This window comes from Coffea eugenioides, chromosome 6, assembly GCF_003713205.1.
Source record: "Coffea eugenioides isolate CCC68of chromosome 6, Ceug_1.0, whole genome shotgun sequence".
In the NCBI taxonomy this organism is placed as follows: domain Eukaryota; kingdom Viridiplantae; phylum Streptophyta; class Magnoliopsida; order Gentianales; family Rubiaceae; genus Coffea; species Coffea eugenioides.
The window spans coordinates 9,932,256-9,948,327 of NC_040040.1; the positions used below are offsets into that span (position 1 = coordinate 9,932,256).

Below are 16,072 nucleotides of genomic sequence, written 5' to 3' on the forward strand. Positions count from 1 at the left end.
ATCTATACATTATAGCTTTTGACAAGATGGCCGAAGAATTATCCTTCCATCATATTTTCGATGTTGCTCATTTCTTCTGGTCCCATTGTTTCCCAATAATGATCATCATTATATTCTTCATCTGCTTCGATATCCAAATGCCTTGCTCCTGTGCTCATATAATATCCTTCCAAATATTTTTCAAAGACTTCTGGATAATTGGTACTTATAGTGAAATCTTTTTCTAACTTAAACCTGTATGGGGCATATATCTTTTGTATCTTATTTTCATATACTAACCTAATTCCATTTTCCCATTGATCTATGAAATGTCTGTAAGCTAATTGGATCATTTTAGCATTTATCAATTGTTCTTTTAATTCTAATGGACATTCCACTAGACTGCTGCTGATTTTCTCTAGTTCTTCTGTCGTTCTCCTTGCTGGTGGTATATTGCTGACTGTAATCATCATTCTATGTATTGCTGGTTCTATATCAAAAAGTCCTATCCATTCTGCTGGCGCGGATTTGATATGTACAGTTGCCCACTGTCCATAGTCTAACATTTTTCTGATGAAGTATCCGAGATGAGTTCCAAGACAATGAGTATCTTCTGGATTTGTAACAATAATTTTTTCCAGGAATCCGGTATCCATAAGAAACTGTGGTGTTAAAATAACTCTTTCCCCATTTACTCTTAGTATCTTTGGGGATGAATATTTTGATAAGATAATAGTTGCTCTGAGGAAAAAATGACTGAGTGTATGTATACAATGGCTATTTATTTTCTGGTGGTCACAGGCTTCTGGATTGTTTGGGCAATGTTTTTCTGGGTCGATGAAGAAAGATGGATGTAGTCTAATGGCTGCTGTATTTCTAATTGGGTCTTTTGCTATTTCATAAAAGTATTGTTGGACTGCCATTAATTTTGAATAATATTGGGCTTGGGCTTTTTGGCTAATAATTTCTTGGATATGTAAAGGGAGGAAACTAAGTAGGTGATATGGTTTAAAGGATATTCTGGGCTTAAGAAATTCAAATGGTCTTTCTGAAATGGGCTTTTCTTTTATAAAAATTGTCTGTTTTATTGGGCCGGATGAAGAACTGGCCATTTGAGATGCTGTATGAGACAGCCTTCCTTTGAGCTCCCCAATCTCAGAAATTTGTGAGAGAATAGTATCTCCTTGTGAGCCTGAGATCTTATACATTTCTTTCAGTTGTTCGGTTAAAGATTTTATCTTTTCTTTTTGAGAAAGATCTTCTTCTTCAAAATTTCTACACTTTAAATTTAAACTTCTAATAGCTTGCTCCATGCTCTTACAATGTCTACAAAATTCTATTCTATTTGTATTATCTTTTCCTAATGCATATTGATAATTTCTACTGCTACTAGGGGCATCTGTACTTGGATATACTGGAGCCCTCATGCTGTCCATGCTAGCCTTAGGATCTACATAAAATGTTGTTCCTATATTATGCCTAGCAAATTCTAATGCTTCATGTATGCTATGAAATGCTTTCCATAAAGGATTATGAAAATGATTTATTTGTTCTATAACGGAAATCCATTTAGAATAGATTCCAAGTATTTTTCCTTTTACCACTACATAATATGAAAAACTTTGTTTTGGAAGATTACTAAAATAAAATGCTAAGATATTAAGATTTCTAACTTTATCAGTGCTATTTCTACTATTCCAGAGGTTATTTAAGATATCCTGCTGGATGTCTTCTAAATTACCTTCCTCTTGGCTATGGAAATGTAGACTTGTACCTTTAGGGTACTTTGTAAGTTCCCACTGGCCAATTTTGACTTTCTGGAAGTTATATGCCATCTGCTGAGAGATCAGAAGAATTGTTAAACAGTCGTAATAAAAAATCTGCTAAATTATTATCTTTACCTTTAATGTGTTCAAAAACTACTTTATATCCATTACCAATAATACTATCTACAAAATTTAACCATCTTCTAGTAGAACTTCTTTTTTCATTATGTTTATCAAAAAACTTTTTTATTGCTTCACAGTCTGTTCTAATAGTTATTTCAGACTTGTTGATTATAAAAAGTCTAAAATTATCTAAACTATATTTTACTGCTAATAATTCATTATCTATACTACTCCTATTGCCTTTTTCCTTATATTTACCACTAGCATATCTACAGATTTGTTCACTATTTTTACTGCTATACTTATTTGGTTTTGCAAAAAGAACTGCTCCCCATCCGGTACTACTGCCATCACATTCTATTATCAAGTAATCTGTGTCTAATGGTAATTTTAGATCATGTAAGCCTATTGTTTGTTTAATTTCTTGTATTAGTTTGACATCTTCTTTATTAAAGAATTTTTGTCCTTTTAAAGAGGTTTTATTATACAATGGTGCTACTAGATTATTTAAATTTTTAATAAAAGGTCTTGCATAATTTAATAATCCTAAGAATTGTTGAAGTTTCTTTGTTTCTTCTATCTTATCTGGAAATTCTAAAACCTTTTTACAAATATGTGGTTGTAATTTTATTTTTCCTTGTCCTATTTCTGTTCCTAAAAATTCTATATTTTTTCTAAAAAATTGTGCTTTTTTATTACTGATTATTATTCCGTGTTTAATAAATTCTGAGAAAACTAATTTTAGATGGCTTACATGTTCTTCTTTGTTTTTTGAAAATACTAATATATCATCTATGTATACTATGACAAAATCTTTATATTTATTAAAAATATTATCCATTTTTCTTTGAAATATGGCTGGTGCATTTTTTAACCCAAAAGGCATTACTAGCCACTCATAGTGTCCTAAAGGACATGTAAAAGCTGTCCATTCTATACTTTCTTTATGCATTTTTACCTGCCAAAATCCTGACTTACAATCAAATTTACTAAAAATATATCTATATTGGATTCTATTTATTAATTCATTTTTATCTGGTATATCATAGCTATCTTCTTTAGTATTGTCATTTAATCTTTTATAATTTATTACCATTCTACTTTTTCCTCTAACTATTTCACTATGTTTTTTAACTATAAATGCTGCACTTCTGTGTGGACTAGTACTTCTTCTAATTATTTTTAACTTATTTAGATCAGCTATATGCATTTCGAATTCTTTTATATCATCATTACTAGCTTCTATTTTTGCTGTGCTAATTTTTAAATTTGGATTTAAAATATCTAACTTACATTCTGTTTTGTCCTTATCCCAATGAATAGTTGGATTTTCTCCAAAAATTTCTAATTTTTCTAATTCACTTATTAGTTGGTCTATATCTCTATGCCCTGTTTCTAACAGATCATATAATTTTTCATTATTTAAAATAGTTTCTATTGTGTCATAATTTTCTATCTCTAAATATTCTTCAAATTCTTTGTCTTCTAAACAGTTTTGAATTCTTTGTGACGAATATAAAGGCCTTTCTCCAGTCATCTCCATATTGTCAAAAGAATTTGTTTTCTGATTCTTCCCCCTATATTCCTGGGTTGAATCATTCTTACAGCTACCTTTTATATCACATTTACAATTATCTTTTTCTTCTAGTCCTAAGAGTCTTGTAAATTTATTATCTTTATTTATTTTAAATTTATTGCTTGTTAAAAAAGTATTATATGGTAAAAAATGTTCTCTAAGGAATGTTAATCCTGTTCTAGTAAGAATCATGCCATGATATGCCTGTAAAATAAATGATAGTCCTAATATCATTTGATAAGGAAAACTTCTAATATATATTTCCGTTACAGGATATGGTTGTGTACAGTGTATGCTATCTATTTCAAAAAATAATAAAGAATTATGTAAAGCTGTGTCATATGTATATGTACTTCCATCCATTTGTCTAGCTGTTCTAATATGGTATGCTTTTTCATAATATTTTTCTGGAATTAACTCTTGTTGGATTACTATATTACTAGCTCCTGTGTCTATTACTGCTAATAATTGTGTTTCAAAATCTCCTATTTTTATTCGAGTTTTTACTTCTATGGATGTTATATTTGATGTTCCTGCTTGTAATAATTCTAGATCATAATTATGTTTTATTTCTTCTATTTCTGGAAAGATTTCTAGATCTATGTTTTCAATAGATACTTCGCTTTCTATTGTTTTTCCCTTATTTAATTTTTCTATTTTTTGCTCTAAATGTTCAACCTTATTTTCTAAAATTCTTATCCTTCTTTCTAAATAATGTTCTAAAGGCAGATTTTCTTCGATTTTTTCTTTTTTAGTATTTTCTATTAAAACATATTTCTGTGCAAACTTTTCTAAACAGAATTTGCATCCTTCTATATAACATAGCTGACATTGAAACCTTAATTCTATTGACGGATATTTTTTACAGTTATAACATGGTTTACTATAATTTCCTTTTCTATGTTCCCATTTATGGATACACTCTACTTCAACTAGTTCTAAGTCTTCTAACATTTTAAAATCTTCTTTCATTTCTTCTAAATATATATTATCCATGATAGTTTTGTTTTCTGATTTTTCTAAAATTTCATCTATAAAACTTGTGTCTTCTTGTTCTATAAAATCTGTTAAATTTAAGTCTTCAGATACTATACTATAAATACTTTCTGTCTCTAGTATATTATCATCTATTTCTATTAAATCTTCCGAAAATAATTCTATTAAGTGAGCTTCTCTATTAAAAGAGTTATGTTTTTGTGGACAATTTGTTGCTAAATGATTTGGTTGTTTACAAATAAAACAAGATAATCTATTTCCATAAGTTCTTTCTGGTCTATATCTTCTAACATGATGTTCTTTTTTGAGAAATGGTTTTCTAGCTTTGCTTTTCCTAAGATAATATTGTTTTCTAGGGTATTTTTTATAATTTTTATAAGGCTTTCTATATTTTCTTTTTTCTTTATCTTTTTCTCCATATTTTTGTGGTGTGTATATTTCTGAGCAAAAACTATATTCTCCTTTTAATTGTCTTTGTATTTTTGTAAAAGTACATTCTTCTACTAGTCTATTGATTATAAATCTTACTGCCGTACTTACATTTTTTAATGTTGGTTCCATGGGCGTTGCTTTATATAAAGTATATATTTTCTTTCCTAAGTCGTCTGGTAATTTTGCAAATAATTTTTCTATAATTCCTTCATCATAAAAACATCCTGCTAAACAACTATAATATAAAAAGTCTTGTAAAAAAGGTTTAATATATTTCCAGTTTCTAATTGATAATTGTTCTAGTTTTCTTACCGATTCTATCTGTGTCATTACTCCTCCTCTATTTGGACTTGTTGCTAATAGAATTTCTTCTACTCGATTAACAAAATTCATTGGATTGACCCCATGTGCCTGATCTTGTTGTAACCTATCTGGAAATTTTTGTTTAAATGCTTCCCATGCTGCTCTTGCTACTCCTCCTAAAAATGTTTCTAAATATGTATACATCTCTATTACGTTATGATCGAATCCTTTTTGTATATAATTTCTTACTACTCTAGCTTTCCAGCTTCCTATTACATCTTCTATCATTTGTGGATCGTAAGATGTTAACATTAAAGTTTTTCCTTCATCTACTGAATGCTCTTTTATTTCTAATTCTAATGGTCTTCTTTTTCCCCTAGAACTATATTTTTCCTCTGGTTCTCTATATTCATTATAGACTATCCTGGGTGGTTGTCCTGGTTCATATGTTCTAACATTTCCTGTTTGACTAGGATCAGTCTGCATATCTGTTGACCTGTTACTACTTTCACCACTTTGTTGTTGTTGGTCCATTAATTCTCTATATGACATTATGCTGGCTACTTCTAAATTTTCTTCTTCAGAATTTTCTTCTTCTTCTTTAACTCTAATATTTCCTGCGTTATCACAGTATAATATTTCGTTTAATGCTATTTGTCCATTTGTTTAATTTTCTTTCTAAATCAAATAGTTCTTTCTCTGTTAAGTCCATTTTTAATTCTTTTGGATAAAGAATCCTATGATTTATTTCTATTAATTCTTCTTCTAATAAATTTATTTCTATTAGATCTGATTCTACGTCGGATTTGTCTATTTCTTCATTATCTGTTCCTAAAGCTGTTGGTTCATAATTAAAAAATCTAAGACTTGTTTCTCCTTGACTATTTTTATATATTATACTATCTTTTGGTACCATTGGATTATTTTCTTCTATAAATTTACTAATCTCCCATTCTTCTCCTGCCAAGTTTTCTGAACTTACTTCTATCGGTTTTATTAATTTTATTCCTTTACTTGCCATAGCCTCCACTATTGGCTTTATTTCTACCTTATATCTGGTCTTACTACTATTTGTTAATCTTCCTATAAATCCGATACTTATTGTTAAATTATCTCCTTGAAAATTTTCATATCCTTTAGTTTGTATTCCTATTTCTAAATTTTTTATATCTTCTAAGGTTATCATAAAATCTGGGCTGCAATAAAATATTCCTCCGTTCTGATTCATATCTACTTCTATACTGGCTATTAATGCATCTTCTACTTTTTTATGTCTCTTATCTAATACTGCTAATAATACTTTTTTCCCCAATCCTTTTCTTGTTAGTCCTTTAATTCCTATAACTATTAATCCTATATGCATATATGTATACTGTCTTCTAATTTGGTTTATGCTTTGTTGTGTTATCATTATAAGATTTACGGGGTTACTTAATGCGCTCACTGGTTCTTCTCTACTTTGTCTAAATAATCCTGTATTACTTCTAAGAAATCCTACTGAGTACAAGGTTCTTGGGTTTAATAAACTTATTTCATTATTCCTATATATCTCCAAGTCTCTATCTACGTCTATTGCTTCTTCTAAATGCATGCTCCTACTCCTTCTTAATTGTCTCCCTATATTTAATACACTAGTTCCTACTTGTGTGTTTTCGTTGACTGTTCTACTAGGTCCTGAAAATGATGTTCTACTAGCCATCTTAAAATTTTTGTGGTTTAGGATTTACTGAAAATATATTACTAAGATGTGGTTTACTTTCTTTCTTTGTTACAGGTAATCTTTTAAATTGGTCCGTTATTTCTTCCAAATCTTTTTCAAACTTATCTATTTGTAGGACTCTGACCTTTTCTGTTATTGTATCTACTTTTTTATGTAAGGATATTAATAATGCTATTATAGAGTTATTTTGTTTAGGATATATTTTATCTGATGCACTAGCTCCTGAATAATCTGTTAATCCTAACGAATCTGGATGATAATATTTTAATTCTTCTAATGTTTTTAGATAATCTGGATAAAAGACATAATGTGAGGGAAGTGGCTTATTACTATTACTACTCATATATCAACTTAAAATGATTTTTTCTATTTTATGTAATAGTACTTCTACTTGATTGTAAGATTGTTTTAATTCTATAGATTTTTGTCTTATCTCTTCTAATACTTCTTTAGTTATTTTTTCTGTATTAATTTTATGTTCTATTTTTAATTGTTTTAGTTCTTCTAAATATTTTATTCTTTTTATTATTTTATTATTTTGTTCCTTTAAGTAATCCTGATTTTCTACTAGCGTCTTTATTACTTTATTTTTATTCTTTATTGATTCTAATAAATTTTCTACTATCCGAGAATTATTTTCTTTATGTTTCTCTAAAGACTCCCCTAAAGATATTACTAGATCAATAAGCCTATTATAATTTTTATCTTCTTTGCTATGTAAGGTATGTTTATAGGTGTTTGAAAATAACAAATATGCTTATGGTTATCCAAAGTTATTATATTCCTAGATTTATTTTTTATTTCTAGATCTAAGTATTCTAATCTTTTATCTATCTTTGACTTTAAGGAATCAGGCTCACCGGGAAGGCAAGCTCTGATACCAAACACTCTAGTGGTTGGACTTTTACGGCTCCAATTAAAGACCTATGTTGGACTACACTATGTTGGACTATGTTGGACTTTTACGGCTCCAATTAAAGTCTTACGTGATTAATCAAATGTTAATCAGATGTTCTACAAACTTTATTACAAAAATTCCTTTTATTTTTATATTTTTCTTGTTCTTCTAATTTTTGTCTTTCTATTGATTTTAATTCAGAGTATTTATGCCAAAGTAAATCTACTTTTGCTTGTCTTAAATTTTTTAGAAATGATGCGGGATGGTGGTGTGCTACTTTAGATAATCTAGATTCTTCTATTTGTATATGTGCTAAACACTGGTCTGTTGTTTCAATTTCTTCTAAAATTTTGTCAAAATAATAATAGGTATCTGGTTGTCTGAGGCTTTGTAATGCTAATCTGTATGCGTTTTCTGGAGTGGATGTAAATTGGAAAGGCGGTTCAAAATTCATATAAAATATCAGGATGATTAACTGGAATTTAAGAAATTGATGACTACTAGATACTTTAAGAAAGATAACTGAGATTTTACCTTCCTTGCTTTAAATCCAAATTTTCCTTCTGATACTGTGAAAATGGGAATCTTGTGCTTAGGAGTTGTGCCTCACCGGATCTTCCCCTGATGCCTGCTTTGCAACTGAAAGGCTTTAATGGGTATTACAGTAAATCTTATATATACTAATAATATATATTATATTTACAAAATGCATATTGATATAATTTTGTTTAGACATACAAATTAAAACGGATGTGATATAGGATACAGAAACATTTCATCGTTCATGAAATGGTATGGCGACTAAGGTTCAATACCGCATGAGACATGAGTCAAAGCAGGCCTCCATGTATGGATACTTGGTAAAATTATATGAGATACTTAGCTATAATATTTACTTGCATATGTCTCGACGTTTTATTATTTTCCTATATTCAGAGCATTCCACTCCATTTACCTCCATAATATTTTTCGTCACTTCTTCTTTTGTCATGCAATCAAATATAAGCCCATTTGGATTGTTATTTTTTGACAATTTTATAAAAAAATATATACTATAATGATTTAATATATATATAGTAATAATAATAAAATAATTAAAAAATGCGTTAAAAATAAATTTTTTTTTGAAAAAAAATAACAATCCGAACAAGTTTGCAGACACCATATCATATGCGTGCCTTTCCCACTTCTTGTTGTACTGCTAGTACACTATTCCCATTTTCAGTTCTAGTAGACCAGCGTGGAGTTACCTTAATTGATGAGGACACCTATGCCTGCTTTCATAACACGATTCCTTCTTCATTTTACTGCAAAATACACACCACGCTAAATCCCTTTATGACGCCACTAAAACCATTGCTTGTCCTGGGTTGATCTCAGACAAGAGCAGATTAAAGAGGCCAATCGATAGGGAGGCCTTGGAGGGGAAGGGAAACAGATGGCATCCTCATTCTTGCATTTGCATTGTTGAGCATGCTTAGAAAACCTGTGGTATATATTGATGGTGATATAACTGATGTACCTACCAGCCAACTTGTTGCTCCCTTTCTTTTTTTTTTTTTCTTTTGGTTTTGCCTGGATTAGCACTACTCATTTTTGGCTCCTTTGATTTGGCCGCTTGAAATTGTACATGCTTCTTCATCTGATTTTAATTCCTTATTATTTTTAATCAATAGAATGTTTTTTCAATAATTACAAACTAAAACGAAGTACGTGCCAACTTGGTAAGCATTCTTGCTTCAAGTTTGCATCAACTGAGGCTATTCATTCGGTTGAAGCATTGAGTTCTGTGGTTAATAAGTTGTTAGATTGAAGAAGAGTATTTGGAGAATTTGTGTGTTCTGGATAGAAAATTATTTGAAGAAAAATATTTAGAATGATACCGTAACACTTTCTGTGATGATGTGAAGTAAGTGAAATAAAAATATAGTTAAAACTTATGTTTATTATGCAAGTTAAATAATATTTTACTTTTTTTTCAAATCATATTATACAAATAGAAAATTTTTCATCAACTAAGTCCGTATGATTGGCATAGAATTTTCCAAGAACGATTAAAAAATATACATGTGTTTCAGTATCAAGTGCATCAATCATCATCAGAGTATAAAGGTCCCTGTTGAAGTACGATGCAGAAATGGTTATGATCCAGCTTCTATAATGCCCTAAAATCCCACCGTTGTTTAAAATCATACTGTCAAATGTTTTTGGTTGTATCGCTTGTGCTTCTAATACGTCTAGTTTTTTTTTTTTTCCCAAACGGCAACATTCTTGTATATACCAAAAACAGATTACACACTAATGGAGCAACTGCCCCAACAATCTGCTTGAAGCAATTCAAGCAGCCAAGCTGGGAAAATCACCTTCCATTCAGCAGGATCATCCAAACTTAAGGCTAGTTTTGCCAAGGAGTGACTAACAGAGTTGTTCATCCTCCTTGTGAAGGAAAAACAACATTTGTAGAAGTTAGACTTTAAACTATCAATATCTAACAAAATAGTTGCTATATCAGAATCCCCATCCCCCCTATTTATGCTATCTATTAGATGCTTGCAATCTGATTCAAACACCACCCTTCTCCAACCCTGCTGTTTTGCCATCAGCATAGCAGCTCTTAAGGCCAAAGCTTCCTCCTGTTTCGCACTAGAGCAACTTGTGTTAGGCACAGCCCAAGCACCCAAGGCGTTTCCAAGACAGCCCCTGGCAATCATCCCCCAACCAGCTCTTTCAGTCTTCTGCTGCACAGCTGCATCAGAGTTAAATTTAACCCATCCCCCCTCAGGTTCCTTCCAGCCCCCCATCCCCTCCTTTCCACAGGTCATATGACTACTATTATCCCCATCCACGCCCTGTGCCTCCTGAAACTCCCTCCACTCCCTTGTTGCTTTACTTACTACTGTCATTGGATCCATTCCTTTGTCCTCGAACTGCCTCCTATTCCTGGACTTCCAGATTTGCCACAACACATTCACAGTCAACTAAATTCTCTCCTGACCACTTTCCATACCCCCGACTTCCCTCATCTCCTCCCACCAGTGCCCAAAATTGTTCCTCAAATACTCCAATCCCACCCAGCTTACAGGTGCTGCCTTCCAGATTGCCATAGCATTTTCACAGAAAAAAAGTAGATGTTCAATAGTTTCCGGATACTCCCCACAACATTTACAGACAGAGTCCCTTTTAGCACATCTTTCATTGATAACAGCATTCACTGGCAAAATCCCCTGTAAACACTTCCATATGAAATGCTTCAGCTTATGCTTAACTTTTAGCCCCCAAAGAAAATTCCAACCCTGTGAAGTACACCTCCTCCTACTGCTTGATTCAGCCCCCATCCCCCCAATATCCCTCTTCCCACTAAGACCTCTTGCAAACCTATAGCCAGATTTTACTGTGTACTCCCCAGAGCTGGACTGACTCCAATATACAGAATCCTTCCTTCCATATACACTCAATGGAATCCGCAGTATTTCCTTCCCTTCCTGCTCCTCAAACATCTGCACAATCAACTCCTTCCTCCACCTCCCTTCCTGAATAAGCTCACACACACTGGATATACCCAACCCCTCCTTTCTTTTAGTTTTAACTTTCCCATCTGCTGAATTAGGAAGCCATCTATCCTCCCAAATACTGATAGATTTTCCATCTCTCACTCTCTTCCTTAGTCCAACCTCTAAAATTTCCCTTGCCCTTAGTAAGCTTTTCCAGCACCATGAGTCAGTGCCAGTGCTTTCCATCATCCATAGAAAGGCCCCCTTGAAGTACCTGGCTTTGATAACCTGACTCACCAACAGATTAGGCCTGGTTACAATCCTCCATAGTTGTTTTACTAGCAAAGCCAGATTAAACTCATGGAGATCCCTGAAACCAAGGCCTCCTTCTGCTTTCACTTCTGATAATTTTCCGCAGCATAGCCAATGTAACTTCTGTTCATTCCCTTTCTGCCCCCACCAAAACTTAGCCATCTCTGAGCAAATTCTTCTGCACAAATCCTTTGGCAACAAACAACAAGACATGACATACGTAGGAAGGGCCATGATCACAGATTTAAGCAAAACCTCTTTTCCTGCCTGACTCAATAACCTCTCCTTCCAACCATGCAACCTTTCCAGTGTTTTATTCCTAATAAACTCGAATGCATGCCTTTTTGATCTTCCAATGGGTAGAGGCAACCCCAGATATCTGCTATGAGTAGCAAGCCTCATTCCCATAAGTTTCCCCATAATTCGATCCTTCAGTCTACTACCTATATTTTTACTAAAGAATAGAGAGGATTTCTCTATATTCACTACTTGACCAGAAGCTTGTTTATATACCTCCAGAATTCTCATAATCTGCCTAGCCTCCCCAGCATTTGCCTTACAGAAAATCAGAGAATCGTCTGCAAAAAACAAGTGTGATAGGCTAGGTGCCCCTCGAGCAATCCTCAAACCAGTCAACTTACCCTGCAACCTTGCTTTCTTTAGCACAGATCAGAAACAAATAAGGAGAAAGAGGGTCCCCCTGCCTCAGCCCTCTTGTTGGTTTGATATACCCCCTCTTCTCACCATTGAAATTAATGGAGTAGGTAACACTAGAGACACATTCCAGCACCCACTGAATCCACTTAGGACAGAATTCCATTTTCATCATCATTTTTGCCAAAAATTTCCATTCTACCCTATTATAAGCTTTTGACATATCTAATTTGATCGCCATATAGCCTTCCCTGCCCACCCTCTTATTTTTCAAAAAGTGAATGCACTCATGAGCTATCAGAACATTATCCAAAATCTGCCTCCCAGGAACAAAAACAGACTGAGAACTACTAATGCATGCACTCAAGACATATTTGAACCTGTTAGTAAGAACTTTGGAAATGATTTTGTAAAGGACATTACACAAACTTATAGATCTAAAATCGTAAATGGAACTAGCAGTATTTGATTTAGGAATCAGACTAATAAGAGTCTCATTAACAGATTTGAGCAAGTGGCCAGAATGGAAAAAACTGTTAACAGCACAGACAATATCAGACTTAAGAATAGGCCAAAATTTTTGAAAAAAGATTGGAGACATACCATCAGGTCCTGGAGACTTGTGTGGATGCATCGAGAAAACTGCTTTACTGATTTCTTGCTCTGAGACATTCCTGGTAAGCTCCATATTCATCTCCTCAGTGATGGTCTGTGGAACACACTCAAGAATCTCAGCAAAATCCTCAGGATTCTGTGTAGTAAAAATTTGCTGGAAATAATCTGATATCTCCTGACATGTCTCCTCTTCACTTTTACACCAATCACCAAACCTACCCTTCAACACACCAATCCTGTTCCACCTCCTACTGCCAGACACCTTCGCATGAAAGAATTGGGTATTTCTGTCCCCTTCTTTCAACCAATCTACTCGAGCCTTTTGACTCCAGTAAATCTCCTATTTCTTATATGCCTCAGCCAACTGCCTCTTCAGATTAGCTAACTTGATCCTATACCCCTCACTCTTTATCTCTTTAACCTCCTGTATTTCCCCCTTCACCTGCCTTATCAATTTTTTTGAGTTACAGAAACACTGCCTACTCCAGCTGAGTAAATTCATTCGAACCTGCTTGATTTTCCTTTGAACCTTAAACATCCTAGATCCCTCCTGGTGTTCTCCCCATGCCTTTTCAACCACCTCCCCAACATCCCTTTGCCTCAACCATCTCCTATCAAACATAAACCTCCTTCTCCACCTCCTCTCAACTGGTTTAGTATCCAACACCAATAAACAGTGATCAGACGCCTTAGATTCCACATGGATACATTTAGCTTTCTCAAACCTCCTTATCCAGCCTCTACTTCCCAGGATTCTATCAATCCTTTCTTTAACCTCTCCCTCACTGCCCCAATTATTACACCAGGTCCAGGGAACCCCTTCAAACCCAATATCCTGTAACTCATTTTCATTGATGAAAGCATTAAAATCCAGAAAACTCGCTTCAGACCTGAGCCTCCCCCCCCACTTTTCAGCATTAGAAGTAATGTCATTCAGATCACCCATAATGGCCCAAGCATCCTCCCACAGACAACTTCTCCTGGCTATTACCTTCCACTGTTCCCTCCTAATCCTAACATCTGTACTAGCATACACACAGACACACCACCACTCTACCTCAGCTTCCTTATCATCTATTAGCAATTCGATGGTAAAACTTGAAAATAGCACTTTTTTAACCAGAAGTTCCTTCTTCCATATCACAGCCAGGCCCCCTGCCAATCCCACAGGATCAACAACAAAAAGGTGATCAAATTGTGTCCTTTGCTTCACAGTATTCAAATAACTTTTTTTCTTTTTTGTTTCTGCTAAAAACACCAAAGATGGAGAGTGGAGTTTGATAGACTCCTTTAGCTGGGGAACTGTCAAGGAACTCCCCACACCTCGACAGTTCCACACCACAGCTCTCATTGGGCATGTGGAGCCCCATTTAGGGTGGACTCCATCCCCTCACAGTCAGCTAACCCCACATACCACTCCACCCCAGTTTTACTCTTTTTCTGATTTTTCTTCCCTACCTGTTCCTCCATTTTCCTTTTCCCCTTCCCAGTATCACCATCATCCCTATTAGCCTCCCCCAGTGGTTTCCTTTTGCTCACCTCAAGGACCAACCTCTTCCAACTCTTATTAGCCCTGTGAACCCCTTTTTCCCCTTCCCCCCTTTTTCTCAGATTCCTTATTCTCTACCACTGTCTCTCGAACCCCCAGGCCTTCCTCCATAGCCTTAACTCCCCCCTTCATACCATCAATCCACATAAAATCTGCCCCCTCTTCTACTCCATCCTTATCAGGCTTGCCCTCCAGCATCTCTCTCAGTCCTCCCTCTCCCCTAGCCTTCCCTTGTTCAATCATATCCCCCAAACCCTGCAATCCTACCTCCTTAGCCCCCTGCACCCCCACATTGCCCTCCTTTCCCCCCTAAGTTCTTTCCTCCCTCCTCCTTCCAACTGCCCCCAGCCTCAGCCCCAACTTCCACGCCCACACCCTTATTACTCACACCCTCCCCTGCCAAACAACCTTCCTCCCCCTGATGGAAGTCTGCAGTGTAAGTTAACAGCAGCTTACTACTAGGACCACTACCACTCCACCCATCCTGGTCCTGACGCTCCTCACCCTCAGCCTTACTAAAGTCCTTCCCATTCCTATACTTCTTATTAGGACTTCTAGGATAGCTTGCCCTCATCCAGTTCCCAAACTGAGCCTTTCCTTCCCTGTTCAACCCCCTCAGGTTGCAGTTCCTCTCAATATGCCCAATCAATCCACAGGAAAAACAGAAATCCGGACATTTCTCATACTTAAACTCGATCCATCTCCTCAGACCACGATACTTAACCATAACCCCTCTTGGTAAAGGAGCACTTAAATCTATCTCCACTAGAGCTTTGATGTGTTTACCGTCCTTCCCTCCCCCCTGAGGAATAATCACATCCTCCACACCAGGAAAAATACTCCCCAATTTCCTACCAACCTCCTTTGTCACCCAATGTAAAGGGACATTCCACATCTGAACCCAAATTACCGACTTACTTAGCGCCTCATCATCCTCCTCCACTCCTACTTCCCACTTACGTAAGACTAGAGGTTGGCCATCAAAAATCCATGGCCTCTTATTCATTATTCCCACCATATCCTTCTCCTTTTCAAACACAAACTGAAACAGATTGCGTCCAATCTCCACTACCTTCCCAATCCTCACCTGTGACCACATATTACCTACAAAATTCCTTATACCACCAACATTTGCCTGCTTATCCCCCCAGATCTTTCCAATTAAACTCAGCTTGCACTCCTCCACACCAGGAGTCAGTTCCTCATTCTAATACGTCTAGTTGGTTACACATTTCTGGGATACAAGAGTTAAAACTATTCGGCGTAAAGGTAGGCTATAATTCAAATTATTTTAATTTTTACATCTTGGACCCAAATTTTTTTAAGTAATTAAAAAATACAAAAGAAACAAGAGCGAAGGACTCTAGCTAAAAGTTAACCTTTTAATTTGTGGATGCTTGTCGTTTGATGCAAGAACCAATAGGAAAATGTTAACAAGAAACAGTTTGAAGTTAGAACGGAGGCCAAGTTGCATCACTTCCTTCTACAGACTTGGCAAGAAAAATTGTGGATGCATGTAGTTTGATGCAAGAACCAAGAGAAAAAAGTTATCCTTTTAATGCAATCCAATAAATGGTATCCGGAATCTCTCTTAGTCCTCGATGGCAGTTCAGTCCCTCCAACTTCTCCATTGACCCTCTTAGATAGAAGTATGTTCA

The 16,072-nt window shown here is 34.8% G+C and overlaps 1 protein-coding gene across 1 annotated transcript; it reads right to left on the reverse strand.

The window, feature by feature from the left end:
• Positions 1-10,084: 10,084 nt before the first annotated feature.
• LOC113773512 lies at positions 10,085-14,216 on the reverse strand. Its single transcript, XM_027318154.1, has 5 exons — positions 13,395-14,216; positions 13,221-13,307; positions 12,238-13,127; positions 10,827-12,131; positions 10,085-10,733 (listed from the first exon to the last, which is right to left on the reverse strand). The coding sequence occupies exons 1-5, from the start codon at positions 14,214-14,216 to the stop codon at positions 10,085-10,087; spliced, it is 3,753 nt and encodes a 1,250-aa protein (XP_027173955.1).
• Between the last annotated feature and the right edge of the window lie 1,856 nt (positions 14,217-16,072).